Raw genomic sequence first — 23,130 nt, forward strand, 5'->3', positions numbered from 1 at the left:
TGCTAGGCAGTCTGTCTACAGTTTTTATGCTAGAGATAGTCAACCCAAAACGTGTCCAGTTATCCGAGGAGTTTTCTGCTGCACATGGTATGTGTTTTACTGTCATACAAAATGCCACAGAAATGCCCCAGACAGAGTCATCTACAGTATAAAGCAGCCAAGAACTGAGCTGTCACATTTTAATTTTTAAATGTATAAAAAAAACCAGAAGGTTTTAGTTGAATGTTTTTACTTTATTTTATTTACCACCAATTAACTTAATTTCAAACTGTTGTTTGTGTGGGGAAACTATATATACACATTAACATCATTCTAAATATTCCTTTCATCTTTAAAGTTTTTATCTAAAACTAGGTCTCACAACATAGGGTGTAATGATGTGGCTTTAGTTTTTATTTAGCCTATACAAGGTCTCTTATTCTAATTAGGAAAAGTTTGATTCCAGAGTAAATCTTTATTTGGCTGAGGAGTAAAGCCTGCTCTCGCTACAGGTGAAGAGGAGAAGTAAGAAGGTGGTGAGAGGAGCAAGCTTAGGATGGCCGTTACAGTAAACGAAGAGCTCAGCTCAGATGGTTCCAATAAGTCCCAGGCCTGCAACCACAGGGGTTCTGCCACACGCTGTTCTGACCAATTTACTGCACTATCCATTTTTGGGCTTTCAAATTCAAACCTCCTGCCCAGGTGCAGTATGGGTGATGATGGGGTGAGAAAGAGAGAGGAAGACTAAAAGACAAAAAGAATGAGGAATGCGTGAGTGCCTATCACTCTCTTGCTGGCTCTCTCCAGTTTGAATGTACCTCACAGAGTTTACTTTTCTCTGCTGTCCTGACAACTTATTGATCTCATAACACATAAGGACGTCGCAGCTTTCTACAATGCAGGGACCAAATGAAATTTTCCCAAACAAAAGGAATTTAAACAACATGGTTGGAAATAGAAGTGACACCTTCTGCTTTGTGTCAGTCTCCTTCTCTGTGATTCAAGGAATCAGGTAGTCGGTGGGAAAAATGCTGAGGAACATTAATTTGATACTGAGCAGGAACTGACATCCAGAGGGAAACATTCTCTTTCAGTTCATATTGGAAACCCCTGTTGTCTGGTTTAGCTCACTAGAAATATAATTGTAAATTGATAGTTTTTGTCACTGCGTTTCTTTGTCTCTCATTGTCTGCTTCCCTCTCCCACCATCATTCTCCATTGGATCATAAAAGCAAATGTTGTTGAAGGAAGTATTCCTTTATTTGGGTGTTAATAAATAATTGATAGCGTTACATGCTCTACAAATTTGCACCGAGCACCACTTCCCTATTTGTGTTTGCACGGTTCCAGGAATTGTCCCATTCTGTGTTTCACTTCCGATGTCAGTCGATAGAGTGCAGGTCAAGTTGTGTCAGTGTTGAATGCAAGCTTCCTTGCCTCATTATTATTTGCCATTATTCTTGGCATGGATGCATTAGACTTGATTGATTTAGTTGCTTTGCTTGAACACAGGGAATTTTATTTTGGATCCCCACTATTTGAAAACTTGGAAAAGAGAAATCTACGATTGCTGATATGCAATAATTTAATTTTGAGGTCCATATATTACTCTCCTCATTTTGATGTGTCATTAAGTAAATGTCTTGTGTTTTAAAAATTTCCAGGATGGCTTGTTGAAATGTATAGATTCTTGGTGTGGAGGCTATGCTCCAAATGACGCAAGTAGTACAAAACACATTCATTGTGTGCTGCAATGGTATAAAAAAACACATTGTGATTTTGCTCTAGAAAACATGTGTGAAATATGAAAATTCACAGTTAAGAAAAACTCAGTTATAATTCTGTATATGTATATGTGTTTGTAGGTTTATGTGTGTCTGTGTGTGTGGACTCTTCTCAAGAGACAAGCCCAGCGGCACCATCAAACATTAGTCCCTGTAGCCAATAAACAACCACTTTGCTCACTGTGCGTTCCTTCCAGCCAATAAACACATACTGGACTAAATTTGTACTACTCTGCCTCCCTCTCAGTTAATATTCAACCAGTTAACTCACTTTGTTCTCCCCTTGAGCCTGTTAACAATTATTTTAGCTCATTTAAAAAAGTGAACGATGTTCTTCATTCATCGCATGATTTCTTTGACAGAGGCCGGTATGAGAACATGTTTCCTCAGTGTGGCCCTCAGTTCAGTGTGTCTAGCTGTTAGCCTTCAAACACCACGGACAGAGTGTGTGACCCTGATGTACTGTTCATATATTTCCCCATTTACACTGCACCTGCTTCACTATAATGAGCCAATATATCTGCTCACTAATTGCCCTAAATACATATCATAAAGCCCGGCCTGTAAAAAGCTGTCCAACAGTAAAACAGACATGGCATGATGGTAACCTGTGTGCACACACACATATACACTCATACACTGAACACATCACACATACATAAAAACACACATGTACGAAGGCAAAAAAGTTGTGCATATACACCTGCACGTATACACACAACACATATAAGATGGCATACACAAGCTTGTGCAGTCGTACACGTACATACACTCTTACACACACTCAACCAGCCTTTTAACAAGGGGCTGTAAATAACACAAAGCCATTTCATTAACGAGGTCCAGCCTGAACACTCACTGCCTCTCTGCATTTAAAATGAGCGCACACTTCCTGTTTAAAGTTACCCTAACCTGGCAACCCAGCACATGGCAACCTGCTCATTCAGATGAGCTGCAGGGGGTGCGGAGGTGGACATGGTGGTGTGATGCTAAAAATAACACAATGTGACAGCAAATATGTAAATACTGGCTTCACACATGAAAAAAAACCCTCTCCTTTTTCAATTAGACATATTAGCAACCCAAATTTGAAAAATGGGTTCACAATGGTTTTAGATTTTAAAAGCCGAATTGATGTCTGGCCTCCTGCTGCTGGAAAAAAGGTAGCAGAGAGTGAAAAACATATGTAGCTACTGACTGTATGTAAAAATAACTGTCATGACTGCAGGGTAACTTAACAGGAAAAGAAGTCAAAATATATTGAAACCTCTTAATATAATAATCCATAGTAGTTGGTATTATTATATAGTCAGGTAATAGTATATGTGACTCACAAACTTCATTATGTTATAACTACATAATCTAGAAACTAAAAAACACAACACACACAACACTATCTAGTGATTATTATATTATTAGATACTACAAAACTTATTATCATTCTGTCTGTCTCTGTGCGTATAATGCCTACCAAATTCAACAATTCTAAAATTAAATCATGATTATAAATCGCCACATTTAGCCTCATACACATTTAGCTACATGGGAACTGTTGTTCAAGTCTCACTTAACGGGAAAAGTTAAAAGCGTCAAACTCTAAACAAAATGAGATCTGACTTTACAATGATTTGTGAGTGTGGGAGAGAGACACTGGAACTTTTCACAAGCTGTTTTCAGTGTGGCAAATGCACAATCGCAACAAATGATAGCTGTGTGACGGTGACTGTAGAGACGCTGATTTAAGAGAAGTAAGTTGGGTCATTAGCGAGCCGGGCCACATTCTCACACTCACAATGCATGTAGACACACACACACACTCACACACACTCACACACTACAACCCAGATGGCTTTTACAAGGCCCCAGGCCCTCCCTGGTCTGCCTGCCTGGTTTTTAATTATGTCGATGGCTGCCCAGCCCAGATAAAATGGGTCACATTTAACACGCCTTCACTCACCTTCACACACACACACACACACACACACACACATACACCACACTTACACTCACACACTGAAAACACACACTCCAACACCTTGCATACATATTACTAGTGATACAATGAACACAAGGTACAGACACACGCCGTTTTACAGTATTCACTTGTGCCTTTGACAGAGACAACATGTGATAGTCAACACAAGAGTTCTTACCGCGATAAAAGTGAGTGTGTGTGTCCGTGTGTGTGGATTTACATTCTGTTTCCTCTTTAGTTTTCATTAGGTTGCCAGACATGGCTACACAGGTGTACTATTACCAGCATCAGTAATTGGACTTCCACACACACACACACACACACACACACACACACACACTCACACACAGATACACACTCACACACACATACATTTTTAAAGGCCCAATCTATACTCACAGTATGGCTCCCCCTGATGAAACACTTTGGCCCTGCCACTGATTCTCTTTATTTTGGACTCAACATATTTTTACTGAAAATATTTGAAATCTTAAATTTTCATTCAAGCATGTGTAAGTGACAGCTAAATCTGTAAGTTAAAGATTCCAATGGTTTGAACTGAATCTTTGAGCATGTGTATTAATAAAAGTGACATTGTCAGAACAATTTGATGGGCTAAGACAGTTGACGTGCATACGTCTTCCCACATTTAAGCTGTCTGAAGAACACATTTAAATAATATTTGAATGTAATTTGCATTTTGCTGGACAAACAAATTCTTGGCTTCTATATTTGACAGTTACTTTAGGCTTTTGGTAATGTAGTGTGAATGGAGTTTGGTATCTTTTTGTGTATATACAGTACATGCATAAAAAGTCAGGAATGAGGAGATGTGGTGGTAACAGAAAGAGAGGAAAAGGAAATGTATAGTATCAAAAGAAGGACTCTTGTAAGATGTGCAAGTGCAGCATTAACACCAACTCATTCTGCAAGAGCTTGTGTCTGTTTAAATCTCTGGATTGGCTGGGAAAATGTGGATTAGAGTCATGCTTGACAAATACTGTCAACTTCACCATCAGAGCAGTGCCGAAAAGCATGGATTGATAAATGTTACACTCGTGTCGAAATATGATTTTGAACGAAGTGAAATGAACTGAAGCCTTATCAAGGAATATATCAACTCCCCTGCATCTCTTCTGGTTTGCGGTTTCTCCCACATCAATTTAGCATTTTTTGACATAGTGTAACACTGCAATTTGTGCTTGCATGTATTTTGCATGCTGTTTTCTGTGGGCTCATATAAAGGTCAGTAAGATTTTGAGTTTGTGATGATGATGCAACATGTTCTGATTATATATAGCATTTTGTAAACCTGTAAAAAAAAAAAACAATTTAGTGTTTAGTGTATTTAGCATGAGTAAATAAAGTTTGAGTACAAATTATATCAACAGTGAGGTTAGACTGAGAAATAAGAAATGCTTTTGTTAACATCTGAGTGCAAATTTACAGCAAACACTTGGAGTCTTTGTTATAACTTCATCATGAATAGAAACACATTTTATTTAGAAATGCTCAGACTTTTTCTTTAACTACAAATCTTTTCATGCACAAACTTAAATATCTCGTGTTTACAAAGAGTGATATCAAAACCACAGGCTTTGAACGTCATTTCAGAAGGTCAAGATCTTTTTGAGCCCATAGTTTTCTCCGACTCTTCATCCTTCTTACGTATACTCCACATGTACTCACATACTCACATCCACAAACACCCTCCTAGGTTTACTAACATGCATGAAGAATTAAGAGTTAGACAGTTTTATCACTTTATGTGTGCATGTTTCCTCCTTCATCTTACTGTTCATCCTCTAGGGTTTCACTTCCCCCCCACCCCCACATCATCGTCACCAAGAGACACTGAAGTTAATAAAATATGAATAATCTCCCTTTGTCTCTATTTCTGTTTGTCTTTTATTCTCTGTCTTTTCCCTTCCTGCTCCAAGAGAAGTTTTTTTTGACAGGACCCCTTGTGTTCCTGTCCACCTCTCACCTCCACACACACACACAAATTCAGACACACACTCATTTAGACTGTTGAGTGATGTGGCAGGGTAGGGTCATCTCTGCAGGCCCCCATCCATCACACACGGGAGCATGCACACACACACACACACACACACACACACACACACACACACGTAAATGTGCAAAAACACATCGAAGGCTGTGGGGATCTGTACTCTGTCAGCCGCTTTATTAGTCCGTCTGTGTGTTTGTGTGTGTGTGCGTGCATGTTAAGGGGCCTCCCAAATGGAAACAGACCCTTCTCCAGAAAGGATACACACTCTCACACACACTTCTTTATTTCTTGTTAGACGTCCTGCACCTTAATTTGCAACACCTCTAACAACCAGCTCCGCAGCCCACTTCACAGCCACTCAATCTTTCACTGTCACTGCTCTGTTTCCATGACTGGCCCTCACGCTGGAGTAAATCTGAGTGTGTGTGTGTGTGTGTATTTGCTTGTAATTCTTACTCGCTCTACCATTTTTATATTGCGTTTTTGTATGTGTATGTCAGTAGAGCTGCAGAGAGGAGAGGGAAGTTTAATTTCAACATCTGCTATTATACCTGGAGAGATTTCATTCTAGGCTGCCCCCTAGCTGCTTCAAGGAGAAGTGCACCCCCCTCTTTTTACTCCTTGTCTCTCTCTGCTTGTCTTTCTCTACAGTTTCACATATTCATTATCTAAATAGATAAAAAGCAAGATCCATATTGAAGGCAGTCAGCCGCTTATTTGTTGCTCTTCCTCTTTTAAACAACCTTTTTTTATCTGTCGGCCACTTTCCCAGGACATGAGTGAGGGGACCAGGGGAGGGTTAGGCATCTCTACATATTCAAAGTGCTGTCCACATGCAGAAAAAACATTCAATGCAGAGAAATCTTTCAGCAAACTTTTATTGGTCAAGAGTCTCTTTCTCTATGTGTCTTTGTGTGATAATCTCTTGACTACCTGAATCCAAAAAAGATGTGTGTGGTAGATTTTTATATTGATGAAGGGTCGTGGCTTTTGCTTGTCTTGATACCCTCTGATGTGAAAAAGGCCAAACAATATTTTGTCATTATGCTAAAGCATGTATTACAAAAAACAAAAACAAACCCTTGTCTATTTCCTGCCAAGTAAAACATCAGTCAGTTTTGAAACAACAAAAATATTGAATAGTATAAAAACAACTACTCTCCTCTCTATCAAAGGCTCATAGTCAAATACATGCAAACTAGGGTGTGTTCACACATCCAAACCCAGGGCAGGGCAATAAAGCACTAAAATCACACTTCATAAAAATACTCCCTTAGAGACACATAATAACCTAGCAGTTATGTCTCACATGCTGTAAGTCTGCTTCTATCTACATCTCACATCAAAATCACAATCACCACTGCGCTCCTGAGCTGCCATTTCCATTTTCTGCCCTCTGTCAAACAGAAAATAATATGTACCTTGTCACCAACGTCTACCCGTACAGGCAACTTTCCTCTACTAATTCAGCCCTGCACGCCACACACATCCGTCAGATATAACTGGCGGAGGAGAGGGCATGCCGAGACATCCATTAAAGGTTCCTAGCTGTCAAAGGTTCCCCTTTGTGTTGTGAGGAGCGATATAAGTGTCGTGCTCTTATCAGAGCTTCCTGTGGAGTTTGCTCTGCATCCTGTCCACTCAGAGCTGCTTCTCTTTCACTGAAGTCTGATTGTGTCTGTGCATACGTGCACGTGTTGGTACATGTGCGTGTGTGCTGTCATGTGAGTCATTTTCTAATGGTGTTTAATCAAATAAAACTATAGATCAAGCTCTGAAAGGAAATGTCTCAAAATGTATTCTTTAGGGGGGTTAGTAATTCGGAGATACTGAAGTGAATTCACTTCGATTCTCTTATTTTCATATGTTTTGCCATCATTTGTTCAGTTATAATACCATTTTGCTCACTGAGATCTAGAAACCCAGCGAAATTTCTACAATGTAGTGTGATGAGGCAAGAAACACAAGCAGCCCAATTATCAGATCCAGGACAATAATCCCTCTTTATATGGGCAAACTGTGTTCACTCACAACAACAGCTTTGTAGGTTAAAGTTGAAACAGGAAGTCAATCTCTAAACTGTGATGGATGTTTAGAATGGAACTGTTTGTCTTCATTTTCTCTTCCAAATAAATTTGGCTAACCATCAGGTTTTGTTTGAAACCTGGTTGATTGTCTGACTGCTGGTGTTTCTTGCCCTGTCAAACTTATTCTTAACATCCCCAGGTTGTAGCAATTAACATGATGAAAATAATTTTATTCGTACTGATAGGAATGATCGCCTCAACTATAAAAATTGATGCTCTTTGAAATAAACCAGAAGTACCCTTTACTTGTGGAGAGGAAGGAGGTTCTCAGACACAGGAGATCAGTAAATTGGTTTGGTCAGTTAGGTTAGAAGTGAAATGTTGATCTGCCCAGATGAACAGATTAAGGAGAACAAGTGGATAAATGAAGACATGGCAAATTTATCAATGAGTCAGTGCAAGGTGGTTATTGTTAGACATTAATATTCAAACTATAAAACAGCATTCCTGATATCTTTAGTGTCCCAGTTTCTGTTTCTAGCCTTTCTAGATCCTTAGTGGCAAACTTTAAGCAGCCTGGTTTGCTTTGTTTTGTTGAAACCCTTTTTGCACGTGGAGTTGATGATTTCCTCCCCCCATGACGCAGGGAGGGTGGAAGAATGAAAAAGAAAGGTAAATAAACAAACAATCAGCCGCGGGCTTGTTCTGGTTCTCCTTCTCTGTTGCACCTCATTTGAAGCCTTATAAATCAGGCTTCCACCCGGAGACAGGGTGTTAGCAGGCCTCCCAGACAACACACACACACACATGAGCATACAAAAACGCACAACACACACGGGTCTGCTGCTCATTAAGGCCATGATCAGACCCATGGGTGTGTGTACAGGAGAAGGGGGGAACCAAAATATGTGTGCATACTGCTATACCCAATACGTAGGCATGGCAGTGTTCATACATCTGAGAGTCAGTCTGTGCAGTTCCCCACCTCCCTTCCCACACCTATTCCCCCTAAAAAAAAGAAATAATCCCACTTTGACTCCACCTGGATCTCAGCTTTTCTCCATGTGTTCATAAAACATGTACAATACCTGTCGCAGCTCCCTGGCAAGACCGTGACAAGTGCACTCTGACTCCACCGCCTGCAGAAAAGATATTGGGCGGAATCATAGGTGTGTAGGAGGGGGTATGCCTGGTTAGTTTTCAGTGACTGTTTTCACACATAAAATAAAGGCCTGGACTCGATCAAGCCGAGTGTTTAAACTGTAAACTGGAAGCAGAAGAGGCAGTTGTGGAGTGTGAGGAATGGATAAGATTAAGTTTTTATTTATGAGCTCTTCCAGTAGACATTGTTACATTACTTTCTTCTGAGTATCTCAGTGTGAATTACAGAAAATACATAACAGGAACTGCTTTGAACAGTCTCTTTTCCCACTCTCAGTCAGCAAATACATTTACATAAGCAGTAGCCACAGTTTTTCTTTCAGGCTTGTGAAACAAGGTTTTTAAACATAGGTCAAGGTTTTGATTATTTTAGCAAAGGCAATAACAGGCATTGTTATTCTAAAGCAGGTACATTTAGTGAAGAGGGTAAACTTGCACCTTGGCACAAAAGTACATTTCTGTTACCTCAAGCTGTGAACTCAACCAGTGCGCACATGCATTCACCTAAAACGGTTGCCGTATTTATACAAACAAGTACATGGCAGTTCTTCCACACCTCCAACCAGGCCCATTGCATATTTACTCACCAAACTTGGCACCTGCACCCACACCCACGAAAATACACCTTCTGCACGCCCTCACCCAGACAACAAGAACATGACCATTCACAATTTACGAGCTGGGGGGGGGTACACGAATGTGCCTTTAGAAAAGCAGCCAGTTAGAGGGGTTCACGAACTTTGCACATCTAAAAACGTCATACGGCTTGTTGGTTCTTCTCCATCACACCTCGATTTCCTTCAGCAGACATTTGACTGTGATTAGGAGTGCAGAGAGTCAAGCTAGAGGTCAGCGCTGAACGCAGACCGGGCTGATTGGGAGTTGTAATTAGAGGAGTTGCTCTGTCTCAGGCCACTTCTCCCTGGAGGATTTACACAGGCTCAGTATCACATGCAGCGCTGGCGCGAAATCGGAGCTTCAACCCCAACTTGGTCGGGAGGGTGAGCTTAAGGGGTTCAGCGGAGCCGCCCCCAGATTCCCCAGCACTTCTGTACTCCACCACACACAAATTTCCAAAACACACACAAATGCACTCGAAGGAGCCAGGAGTAGAAGACGGCAACTTTTCTGGCCTTTAAAATGTTTGCAGTCTCGCTGCGATCTCTGCTGTTTCATAAATGCTCTACTATCTCTTAGCAAATTTAAGGCCTTCTCATTCCGTGTCATTCAAAAATGTCATAATTTAGTTTTTTTTTAAAAATGGTCCCATTTTTATATGCATACATAAAGCATTGTAACCCTTTCCTGGGTTTCCCCCTCTCCTTGTGCTCCACAATAAGCCCCTCTTCTCTTCTTCTTCTCCTCCTCTTCTTCCTTCACCTCTACCTCCATCCTCCTTCATTCTCTGTGAAAGCGGGTAACGTGAAACCCGCTCTTGGAGTCTCAGGGGGGTGTAGGGGTTACAAAGGGTGATCAATATGTGCCAGAGAAAGTCTTTAGTAAAGTGAAAGAAGCCACAGTTTGTCTACTCCCTCCTCCTTTCTCCTCCTTACCCTCTTTCCTCTTCTTGTTGTCGGGATTGACAAGGTTAGGTGGCCCTAACACCCACTGACATGTTGCCTCTCTGTGTCTTAAAGTTGACTGACAATAAACTACTGGCACGGCCACCTCATGTGCACCTTCAAAATGATGCTTTTTTGTAAAAAAAAACCTCCTTGGAAAATGTAATTTATAGTAATATTCCAATTGATTTGGTAGGTGGTAGATGAAAGCCTGTTGTTTGTTGTAAATGTCTTTTTTTTGGTCCCTTTTTTAATATCTCCTGTTGCTCTCCAACAGGTGGTGGACGACATGGGCAACGTCAAGTTTGCACTGGACACAGGCCCGGACGGCACCAGCTGGCTCAAATACGTCCGCTCCGCCCCGTCATTTGAGGAGCAAAACCTTGCCGCCTGTCACCTCACTGGAGACCAGGTGAGTGACATGACAGAGATGTCCCTGGTTGGATTTGTGGTCCAAGATATGAGAGAAACAGCACCATGTTGTCAGCAAGAGACAAGGGGCGGGAGTGGACACTGGGTTGATCTATCTGAATATGTGTCTGTGTGTGTGTGTGTGTGTGTGTGTGTTTACCATTGTGGTAGTAAAATGTGTGCGCTGGTAATGACCAAGGAATGGCTCTATTGTGTGTCTGTGGCTGGGCCAGTTGCCAGTGCTGTTAGGAAATGACCCATGTAAAGAGGCTGAAGAATAGCCTGACACTCCTGAGTCCCATAATAACCATTATCCAATGCATGGCCTTCTTCTATGGAGGAGCAGTCTCGCTCCCTTTTTGCTTCTTATATCCTGTCCTCTCTCTCTCTAAAGAAACCTGGGTAAGGCATCGGATACTTTTGGAAAGATGCCCAGCCAGTGCCCATAAAATCCCAACTGCTTAACTAGGCCCTAACCCCAACCCCGTGCAATGTGTGTGCCACAGCGTACCACTGCAATATATTAGCTTATTTTTCTGTTTCTGTTTATCCAGCAGAGGATGTGTTTTTTCTTGTTTTTCTTTGCTGACTGTTGTCCTAGTTTCTGGAAATGAAATACCAGTGGTGTTACTCTGCTATTACTTGACACACATTTCACTTTCAGTTCAGTTTGGACTGTTATGATAACTCGCAGTCATGCACTAGGAAATACAATTTATTTGAAGGAGCAATGACAATTAAAAACTGTCAGCTCAAAACAAACACATGGAAATGAACCAAGACAAAACAATCCCGGTATGACAGTAGCCAAATGCATCCATATGACTTGCCTGTGTGTTTCCACATTCATGTCACTCTGCACTTATTTGTTTCCTAATCCCTGCCTACATGGCTCTTTCCCCCTCCTGTCTCGGTCTCTAGCCGCCTGTTCCTTGCTGTCTTTGTATCCTTTCTCTGTCCTCATGTCTTGATCTGCCACCTGTCACTCTGTCACACCGAGGGGACAGGCTAGTGTGTCCATTTAAGCTTCAGACATTAAGCCTGACCGATAGAGAGAAAGGGAGCTTGGACCAAGTAAGAGAGGGAACACACAGGGGCCTCCGAGATTGACAAGCACCAATTGGCTGGCAACACCAACCCGTCTAATCCTTTTAAGATTTTCACATCAGTGCCCCCTGCCACTGCCACACAATGTCAAAGAAAGAATCAGGGCACTGCCGAAAATTGTGGAGAATTATCAGACCCAGAAAAGGCCACGTGCACGATTGTTTTTTGATGTGCTTTGCGGTTGTTGGTACTCAGCAAACGGCTTTGCTTTTGTTTGCCTGACCAGTTGCTTGGCGTAGTGGCTCACAGGTATGACCCTATCATTTATTTACAAACACCACACACGCGCATATACACAGCCACTCAGTGCTAAAATGTATAATTTAACAGACTATTCAGTGATTTTTCTTTCCTTTTTTTTGGATCAGCATGCACAATGCATGAGTTTATGGAAATATGTGCACACGGGGCAAATTCAAATGCAGGCAGTAACCTTTTAAAAAGCAAGTGGATAATTTATTTGTTTATTTGTTTGTCATTAATGATGTAAGATGAACAAATGTGTGCAAGATCATGCATAATTTAGATATTTATGGTCATGTAATAATTTGGTATTATTTTATATGTTTGTTTCCATATATCAGGTGCATTTAATAAATGTGCTCTGGAAACAGTTTCTTTAGAAGTTCTGTTTGGCTTTGAGTGTTCCTAACAAGAGAAATGTGTGTGTCAAAAAGATGTACCAGTGCATTGTGTAGGCATCTGTGTGCATGTGTGTACAAGTATGTGTGAGTTTGTGTGTGTGTGTGTGTGTGTGTGTGTGTGTGAGTTGAATGAAATAGTTTCCATTCATTTAGAATGCCAACAATCACCCAAAACTGGGATGTTCTAAGGCCAAGTTGCATGTACTGAAAGAAACGGCCGAGAGAGCACAAGAGGTGGTGTGTGTGTGTGTGTGTGTGTTTGGTGGGTAGTTGATGTGGGTTTGAAGAGAAGACGAACCATGTCCACCTTCTTGTCAGTCCTTCATCTTTTGTGTTTTGGAGTGGAGCCCTTTCCAATGCTGTTTGATCTGCCCTTCTACCCCAGGATGGATCCATCAATAAATAGTGTGTGTGTGTGTGTGTGTGTGTGTGTGTATATGAGGCCACTGTGGGGGATTATTGTGGGCCCTACGGCTGGCATTGATCGATGAGGCATCTGTCCTCTGAACACTGGACAGAGATGGGAAGAGGTCAAGACAGGTCTGAGTGTGTGGGCCTCACTTGCACACACACAAACAACGATTCATAAAGATTGAAAATGCTGCAGAAACTACAAATATCAATTAGGAATATAATTAAAATTTCCTTGATTTATCAGCTGGCTGTATTCATTAAAAAGAAAAAGTGTGTAGGGCTAATCTTTGCTGATATATGCTAATCTATAATCCTGTCATAATAATAAGGACAACGTGTCATTAATTTCACAAATTAAGCTACTGTTAATGATTTAAAATAAATAGATGGCAAGGTAAATTACATATAAATATTGTTGAAGTATTTAAATAGAATATTGCAACTTTGTTCATTCTTGATAATTCATTGAAGTGTTTTTCTTCAATACATTTGCGTGTGTCCTGTATTGAAGGTATTCTCTTTGTTTTATTAGCTACAAATATAAATCAAAATAACTGAGGAAATAATTAATAATAATTAATAATAATTAAATTATGAATAGCTTATTTAAATAACTGTTTCATGGTGAAAACATAAAAAATAGACATTTTATTTTTTTACCAGTCATATTAAAATAAAATAAAACATTTACCAAAACAGTTTACCAGATTACTATTTTGACCCTATTTAATCCAAACCTGACCTCAGAGGTTAAAGAAATTGCAGTTATGTTTGGGCCAGACTGGAAGAAAGTGAACGAAATATTTTTTTCTGCATTTCTGCACAAAACTTTAACAACAATAAGCAGCAACTGATACATTGTCTGTGCTTATCTTTATGTTTTGTGTGCGCGTGCGTGTTTTGGTCCGCAACATGTTCGAGGGAGATAGAGTGTCTCAAGTCTCTGTCCGGCTGCTTTATCTATTATTTATATCAATAATAGATTTATCAAGAGGCCAAAGCAGCGGCTGGGATCGGAGATGCGGGGAGGGGTCTGCGCCGCAGATCCTTCAATCCTTTTGGCTGGAGATAAGACGAGGAGGAGTGGCCGACGGGTAACCGAGAGAGCACCAAGGGGCAATAGGGAATCACTAATGAGAGAGAGAGAGAGGCAGAAAGAGAGAGAGGGGGAGACTCATCATCATCAAAGACGCGCTCACTGACTAGATTAGAGAGTAGCCCAGCGGAGGAACGCCGGGCTTCATCCAACCAGAGAGAACGATCACCGACCGTCCGTAGCGCGCCGGGCCGTTCCGCGACATCCTCGCCCCGGCCCTGTCCGCTCCAGCGCTCCGCTCCCTCTCCGGTAGTCCTACTATGGGTTGTGTCGCTAACTCCACCGGGACTGAAGTGCTACTACAGCTGGAGGCTCTCCGCAGCGCCGCGCAACTTTCTCAACTCTTCCATCTCACGGAGAAAAGAAAGGTCAGGTCCAAACAGTGCAGAGAGGCTGCCGCAGCTGGTGTGTGAAGTCTGATGGTTGTAAATAGGTTACAAATAATAATGATAAGAAGAATAAACAGTACGTGATATTTTCACATTCTGCACTAAGTCGTGGAAGTTAGTTTCATTGGCCTTTATGAGTGTTTGCGTGGATGCCTCCGTGTGTGTGTATGAATGAGTGCTCTGGCTTCCTTGTTGTGGTGGCTTCGTTGAACTGGTGCAGAGCGCCCCCATGTGTTCAGAGATCACAGCTTCGGCATGCAGCTTGAAGTGACAGTTTGCGTTGTGGTTAATTGGAAAGCATGCAGCTATTTACTATTTTTTATTTGATAATTAGCCTATAAACGTTAATTGTGAGCGAGTTTAATTCATTTTCTTCAGTGTATATGTGTATGTAGGCTATAGGCTGAGCTTGTTTTGGTTCACAGATGTTCTATGTGTTGGATAGAGACTGGTTAAGGCCTCGGCTCAGAATGGCCTCGAATATTGCCATTATTTCGGTTTTCTTAGTTTTACTTGTCTTTAGTAGGCTACTAGCTAAAACCCATAGTCCAGCAGTAATTTATGACCGATCACACAAGTTTAAAAAATCAAATGAATAGTTGTATGTCGCCTAAATAAAGACCCGAAATTTCCCGGATTGTTGCAGCTGTAAATACAAAACAAAAAACGCTCGAGAGCAGCTGAGCGGTTTGTTGTTTATTTTCGTTTCACCCACCACTCTTCACACTGTTTAGACCCATTACAGCCGCATTTGTATCGTCTGGATCACGTCTACATTTTCTTTCTACGTGTGTGTGAATGTTTGAGTAAGTGTTTATAAGAGAAGGCGGACCTGTGTTTTGTTTGTTTTCAAGTGATTCGTAAGACGGGACAGTTTATATTCGTTTTGTTTATTTCATTAAGTTCGAGTAAATATGGAATAGCCTGAAACAAATCATTGTGTTGTATCATATATTAAAATGACCCCTGACGACCAGGCTTTTAATTTGTGGGCCTAGAAATAAATTGTGAAATATGGTGAACATTTGTGAACAAGAGATATTTTCATTACTCTGCTGTGTAGCTTATTTTTATTACAATATTATTATGCTAATATTGTCAATTTCAACATTAGGCCCGTCTTTAACTGCGATAATAAATATGGGGAGGGGGAGGGGGGGTCCATTAATTCCATCTTGACCTTAAGTTAAAGTCTCCCTCTCTCTTTCTCCCTCTCAGATTTATTATAAAGCTGTCCGGGACATTGAAGCAGGGGAGGAGCTTTTAGTGTATATGAAGGACGGGATTTTCCCCGAGGGATCCATGGCACCCAACCTACAAGGTAAGATTAATGCGCGTCATTAGCGCACATTTTAAACAAACTCCAACCTGCATCCTGTGCTGCTTTTGCGGCCAACACACTCCATAACCTCGCTAATGTGACTGGGAAAAAGACACCATCTCTCCCTTCAAGATCACCCCCCTAAAGAAATGTGAATTATTCGAATCATAAATTTCCAGGATGGAATTAAATCCCGCATTAAAGCATCTGGTTGAAGGCCGTTTTGGACCTGTCATTTAAAATAGCCCTGCCAATAATGAAGGCTAGTCTGGTCTGAATTGTGCGTTTATACAATGCTGCAATGTAATGGGCCTCTTTGCCTGAAATACTGAATTATAGGGCATCAATGTCTTTTAACAGAAAGCCAAGATCAAACAGAAATTATTAGGAAGCCATATCCTCAAGACCTATATGGGAACACTCAGGACCTTTGAGACCAGATTTTGGAATTCTATTGATCACATTGTCCAAAGAATAATTATATCTTGTTATTCATAAGTCAAAGTTGCAGTTTGTCCCCAGAAATTCACCTAGGCATTTGTGGAATTTTTAGTGGCCTAATATAGTGTGAGACTCACGGGGATGGCCATGTGTTTAGTGACTTGATGCCCCTGGGAATTTAAAAAAACAACAACATACAACCCAAAACAGTTGATCAAACCTATTTTCTTGTTCTTAGTGGTACTTTTAATATTCATTTCCAAAAAGAATAACAAGCAGCACATGTGATCAAGCATTAAATTTATATATGAAAAAATAAGTGAAATCTCATCTCAGCCTTTCATTAATCATTTAATCCACTTTTAGCCCACATTTTTAGTTAGACATGTGTTAGAGAAAACAGTTATATTCCCTAACACTGGCTGTTGCATCATTTGTGATATATGCTATAGCCTAATTTTGGATATCTGTCTATGTATCTATCTTCTAAATAAATGCCTTTGTATTTTAGTTTGATCTTTGCTGTCCTTATAACATTAATATTTGCAAGATTGTGTGCATTAAGTGCTCCCATACACCTTGCTGTGTGTACACTATTGTCTGCAAATTGGCTCACATTTCAAAGTGCTTTATGTTTTTAGGTGCTCTCACCCACCCGTCTTCCTTCTGAATGGGTAACCTGATTCACTTTCAACCGTGCCTCTATACGTCAGACTGAATATGTCCAATGTTCTATCGTATAATCTAACTTGGACAGCTGTTCACTGTCGATCTGGGCTTTTCTTTCAAAATTCACTTAAGCGGAAAAGGGGCTGTAGTTCCGTTGTATTTCTTTAAACATCTTGGACTTATTGTGGTGAACTGCTGTTGTCAGGTAACATTGTTTTGTTGTGTTTCCAGTCTTTCTGGAACCAGGGATGAAAAAAATCTGATTACTCTTACTTGTCATTGATTATAAAATAGTGGAAGGGAAAACAAGACGTTCGTGAGATGGTTTGCAGTTCACCAGTTTTTCCCCCTGCATGATGCGCAGTTTATCCATAGATCTCTGTGCCAGAGGAGCAGGAGGAAACGGGAGCTTGAAGCGAGCTTGATTATTGAAAAGAAGCAGGTTGGCATGTTGTAGGCGTGCCTCAAAGATGGAGCAGACTTGTTCATCATGATTTGTTCAATTCCTCTGTGTGAATGTGTGCATGTAAAATATATAGAGAGAGGGAGGCAGACGGAGAGAAAAGAGAGACACTCCACCTGCCAGAATGTGTGTGTCAGAGCCAAAGCATTTGGCAGATTTGTGTGTTGGTGTGAGAGAGGGATGAAGACAGACAAAAAAAGTGTAACAGGTCATCTACTGTTTCAAGATCTTTATTTGTGAGTGAGACAGACAGACAGAAAAGCAGAACGAGAGAAGGACAAAGAGTGAGACTGTCACCAACTGTAGGGATGAGAGTGTCTGTTTTGTGGGCTTATTTCTTTGTGTGTGTGTGTGTGTGAGAGAGAGAGCAAGAGAGAGAGAGAGAGAGAGAGAGAGAGCGAGAGAAAGGTAGCAGAGCTGAGTGGGAGCTTGGCAGTGCAGCCCTTCTCTCTGTGTCTGGCTTATCGGAGAAGGAATTTGAAGTAGAGGACTTGAGGAGTCCCCTGGGACCTCACCCATGCTCCCAGATTAGCTGCTAAACTGCACATAATTGTGCTTCCCTTCGTCTCCCAGAGAGCTATTAGTCTCCCCTTTATAACCCCACCACACCCCACCCCACACCACCCAGACCAGACTGACTGAAAAAACACAGGCACACACGCAAGCACCTTTATTTATCTGCATTCTCACTGAAACGCTCATACATGCACACCTGGGCATCCACTCAGATATTTTCTCAACACTCTTTTGCGAGAGGCGTCACAAAGTTTTTTTGACACACACACACACACACACACACACACACACACACACACATCTAAATTTTATTGTCACAGTGTATGAACCACCTCTTATTTCCAAAAACATTGTCCACTCTTAAAGGTGACATACAAAAAGTGTCTTAGTGTTGAGTCTGAACTTCAGAGCAAATGATACCCAACTCTCTCACAAACACTTGCTGTCTGTGAAATGGAAGTGCACACTGGTGTCAAAGAGAGGGAGTTAGTTTAGCATTTGAGCTCAGTGTAATGGGCCATTGACCAGAAGGTCATTTATCCTTCTCCCCAAGGTCAGACACATTGATGTTGCTACACTAATGCCCTTTTAATGTGTACAAGAAGTTCCAGCTGGATAAATGGTCACATGCAGTAGAAACCAGGTGAGCCATGCACTGTAAGTCATTTTGGATAAACTCATTTAGCGCAGCTTGAAATGATGGATGGGCGTGCATGGCGTGTTGGAGACACCTGGGGGGGCGACTCAGGCGTCGGCCGCTTGGGTCATGGCAAAGAGGGTATGGCAGGTTGGCGCTGAAATCACCATGGGGTTGGCGCCACTGTGCCCCTGCTTACCTCTGTTCCTTGTGGCTCATTCTTTTTGGAAAATGTTCGCATAAAAACATGCACACTCACACACATACACATACACACATGTATGCCTGTGCACAGAGAAACTCCGCTGGGCTTTCCCCTGATCTGTTGAACTTGGCGTCTGACTCAGGAACTTGCTATTGAAAAAGCTGGCCCAAGTTTTATGCATTTGACCTTGGTGGTGAGAAGTATTGTAAAGGTTATCAACATGGAAGGGGAGGACTGGCCCCTATTGTTTCCCCTGTGTGCAATTACACCTACAGTCTCAAGCAAACACTTGCTTTAACAAGCAATTACCTGTGTTAATGTAGGCTACATTTCACTGCTAATTGATTTCTATTTTATGCGAATGTCAATTGCAGGATTGTTTCTTTCACCATTTGAATGGCAGTCTATTTAGCTGTAATTAACACACAGATCCGTAGATTTGTGTTCTTGTGTAGTTGTATTAAAAGTTTTTATTTACAATTGGATATTTGGTAGTGCATCTTCATAATTGTTTCAATGTGCACAGCAAAGTTGGTTCTGTCTTGACTCCCATAAAATGTAGTTGTATTGTTATACATTAAAATCCAGTAGCCACAATTAAACATCCCTATGGAACTATTTAGTACCTATGATATAAAAAAATATAAGAATCTACATTTGGTTTTTGTGAAGCTATAATTGGAGAATGTTACATTTGTTCTTTATCTTTATGACTTTATGACAGTTTAGTACATATTTGTGTGTAAAAAAACTGCTTAATTTTTATAATATACTACACATTATAGGATTATAGGATAAAGATATTTTGTTTAGGAAACATGGAACTGGAAAATGCAGTTAAGACAACAGGAAAAAATAAGGAATTTTGTAGGTTTTCTTTCATTGTTAACAGATTGTTGTTTTATTATTCAAGTCAAAAGTGTGTAAAAGTTTCCGTTGCGCATTGAAGGTGGATTTTGATGTGTATTATATATTTCAGGGAGCTCAATTGCTTGATGGCTAAACAAGTGTGTTTTTGCGTGTGTATGTGCAGACGAGCAGATGTACCGCTGTGAAGACTGTGATGAGCTGTTCTCCTCAACACTCGAGCTGCGGCGGCACCAGAAGTATTCATGCTCCAGTACAGGCTCCATCTTTGACACACTGAGAGAAGACTTCAAACAGGAACGTGAGGACAGCGACGAACCCGTCCACGAGTGTAAAGACTGTGAGAAGATCTTCCCAAATGAGTACAGGTACACAGACACGTGATAAAATATGTACAAGACAACACATTTCAACATATACAGTCCACTTAATCCAAATGTGACTTGGATGATTTTTTTTAATTCACTCACGAGCTTGTCCTCTCCTTATTAAGTCTGGGCCAACACATGATAGTCCATACAGAGGAGAGGGAGTACAAGTGTGACCAGTGCCCCAAAGCCTTCAACTGGAAGTCCAACCTCATCCGTCACCAGATGTCACATGACAGTGGCAAGCGTTTTGAGTGTGAAAACTGTGATAAGGTACAGCATACCCGGCACGTAAGTTGTGCACAGGACACACAGGCTTCATCTGCTTCAGAAATTCTGCTGGTTTAGTTTTTTAGTCTTCATTCATAATGGTACTGGACATATATTTAGTAATCCTGAAAGAATATTTATTGTATATATATTAAAGCAATGAAAACTGTATATTTCCATTATATTTCCACAATTCTAATAATGGCAAAATATAATACAAAAAGGGGAAATATCAAATGTTTGCATTGTCAATTATGGCGTACACTGCATTTTTATATGCTTATTTGATATTTCAGGTGTTCACAGATCCCAGCAACCTTCAACGCCACATCCGCTCCCAACACGTGGGGGCACGAGCTCACACATGTCCTGAGTGTGGCAAGACCTTTGCCACCTCGTCAGGCCTCAAGCAGCATAAGCACATCCACAGCAGTGTTAAACCTTTTATCTGTAAGTGAGAGCTTTGGAAGATAAATACCGCATTATTCTTACCAGTCCGTTTATTTGACACTTCTTTTCGTTCTACCACATCTACTTCTCTATCACTCTGCAGTCTCTTTCTTCTCCATGTACACCAGCTTTTTTGTCCTTTTTGTCTGAACCAAGCTCACAGTTCCAGGGGTCATATATTTCTGTTGCTATTAATTTAATTATATACTGTAAATAATAAATATATCGCTTATGCTTTTTTTTCTAGACAAACTTTTTGACATGTAGTTAGATTTGTTTGGATAAATATGTTTTAATTATGTATCAGAGACCTATCTTTGCTCTCTTTAAGGTAATTAAATACATATATATTTTATTAACTTTCTTGCACATGTTGAGTTATTATTGGGCAGTAAAATACATACAGTGTAGACACAGTAAATCAGGAACTTTGGCAAGTAGTTGGTTTAATTCATAGAAAACAGTGATTTCTAGAGCTATTTCATCTGCAGTTTCCATTCAGATGTATATGTTGCTGTTGATTTGGTATACAAAGTTAGAGACAGTGTTAAAATGGGTTTAACCAGGCCCTGATGGGCTGCGTCTTTTTGCTCCCCCAGGTGAGGTGTGCCACAAATCCTACACCCAGTTCTCCAACCTTTGCCGCCACAAACGTATGCATGCTGACTGCCGCACCCAGATCAAGTGTAAGGACTGTGGGCAGTTGTTCAGCACTACCTCCTCCCTCAACAAACATCGTCGCTTCTGTGAGGGCAAAAACCATTATGGCTCTCCAGCAGGGATGTTCAACCCTGGCATCCCCATGAGCTCCAGCCCCATCATGGCCAAGGCCAAGTCTCACCATCCTCACCTTGCAGGTCTAAACCAGTCAGGTTTAGGCTTCACTGACTACTTTCCCTCTCGACCTCACCCTCACGCTGGCTTGCCCTTTTCCACCGGACCTCATGGCTTCCCATCCCTCCCACATGGTTTCCCAGGTATCTTCCCCCCATCATTGTATCCCCGACCACCTTTATTGCCAGCCAGTTCATTGATAAAGAACCCTCTGGGTTGCAGCAGTCAGGAGGTGAAACTGCCCCGGAGTCCCCTAGATGCCCCTCCTCTGTCCCTGGTTAGCTCCACAAACAGCAATGGAGGCCACAGTTTGAGTCAGTTGGAAGACAAAGAGAAAGAGAACAAACTGGATTTGTCTTCTAGTGGAGAAGCCAAGCCTAAATCGAAGATGGCAGACATGTCTGATTGTAGTGACCTTGAAGACGTTAATACCACAAGTGGGACAGATTTGGACACCACCACTGGTACTGCTTCAGGTGACGGTTCTGACCTGGATAGTGATGGAGAGAGTGAACGTGAGCGAAGTGGTAAAAGAAGGAAGCCGTCTGGGACTGTGTCAAGTCAAGAAGGTCACCAGATAGAAGACACAAACAGTGCGTTGATATCAGCCGTGTCTTGTTCGGGGAACCTTGCTATTGATCGTCCCTTTCTCTCTTCTGCATCATCCCAGCACTCCTTCTTCCCTCCGCCTGATGAGCAAGCCCTCCCGCCCACCACTGCAAATGCCAATTCAGCCACCACAGATTCCATTAAAGCCATCGCCTCTATTGCTGAGAAATATTTTGGTCCAGGTTTGATTGGTCTTCATCAGGAGAAAAAGATGGGTCCACTGCCCTACCATTCCATGTTTCCCTTCCAGTTCCTGCCTAACTTCCACAACTCCCTCTATCCCATCGGCGCTGATCGAGGGGCCCTCAATCCTAGCATGTTCTTTAAGGCAGAGCCCAAGTCACCTCGTGAGCAGCTGCACAAGATGGTTTCTGGTGTACCAGGAGCTCCTGCTTCCACAGCAGAGTCACCATTTGATCTCACCACAAAGCCCAAGGACACCAAGGTAGCTCCTTCTACCCCAACAAACCCCTCAAACCCCAACAGTACTTCTGGGAGCAGTAGTGGAACTTTAGCAATATCAAGTGGTGAAGAACAGCCGTTGGACCTTAGCATTGGCAGCCGGAACCGTGGTGGTCATAATGGTGTGGCAGCTGAGCCACAAAATAGAAAAAACCACATCTTTGGAATTGGAAAGGGGGTCTCCATCAAGGATGAAACCCCAGCTGGGTTTCCACACCCTCATTCCCAGTTACTGCACCAATCCTCAATGTCCCAGCACCAGCAGCCCCAGGCACAGCCACACCAGCCGCCACCCCTGCACTATGCCAAGCCGTCAGCATTCTTCATGGACCCCATATACAGGTATTTCAGCCCCGATTAGACCAGAAACTGCTATTTCCACATGACCAACATCAACGCTTTTATGTTCACACGCTGAAGAAGGTAGAGGTTGACGTTTAGTGTTTGGTTGG

The 23,130-nt window shown here is 41.6% G+C and overlaps 1 protein-coding gene across 8 annotated transcripts in view; it reads left to right on the forward strand.

Moving 5' to 3' along the window:
* prdm16 (PR domain containing 16) overlaps window positions 1-23,130 on the forward strand; it is a 141,613-nt gene that overhangs the window by 108,104 nt on the left and 10,379 nt on the right. For 3 of the 8 annotated variants that reach the window (XM_046056039.1, XM_046056038.1, XM_046056040.1), the window contains exons 4-9: window positions 10,783-10,917; window positions 15,785-15,887; window positions 19,852-20,053; window positions 20,179-20,344; window positions 20,620-20,773; window positions 21,340-23,020. In XM_046056039.1, coding sequence (XP_045911995.1) covers window positions 10,783-10,917; window positions 15,785-15,887; window positions 19,852-20,053; window positions 20,179-20,344; window positions 20,620-20,773; window positions 21,340-23,020 — 2,441 coding nt within the window. Of the gene's footprint in view, window positions 1-10,782; window positions 10,918-14,050; window positions 14,546-15,784; window positions 15,888-19,851; window positions 20,054-20,178; window positions 20,345-20,619; window positions 20,774-21,339; window positions 23,021-23,130 lie in introns of those variants that run through there. The other 5 variants (XM_046056046.1, XM_046056044.1, XM_046056042.1 and 2 more) reach the window with 4 other exon arrangements.

The sequence above is a fragment of the Micropterus dolomieu genome, linkage group LG08, assembly GCF_021292245.1.
Source record: "Micropterus dolomieu isolate WLL.071019.BEF.003 ecotype Adirondacks linkage group LG08, ASM2129224v1, whole genome shotgun sequence".
In the NCBI taxonomy this organism is placed as follows: Eukaryota; Metazoa; Chordata; class Actinopteri; order Centrarchiformes; family Centrarchidae; genus Micropterus; species Micropterus dolomieu.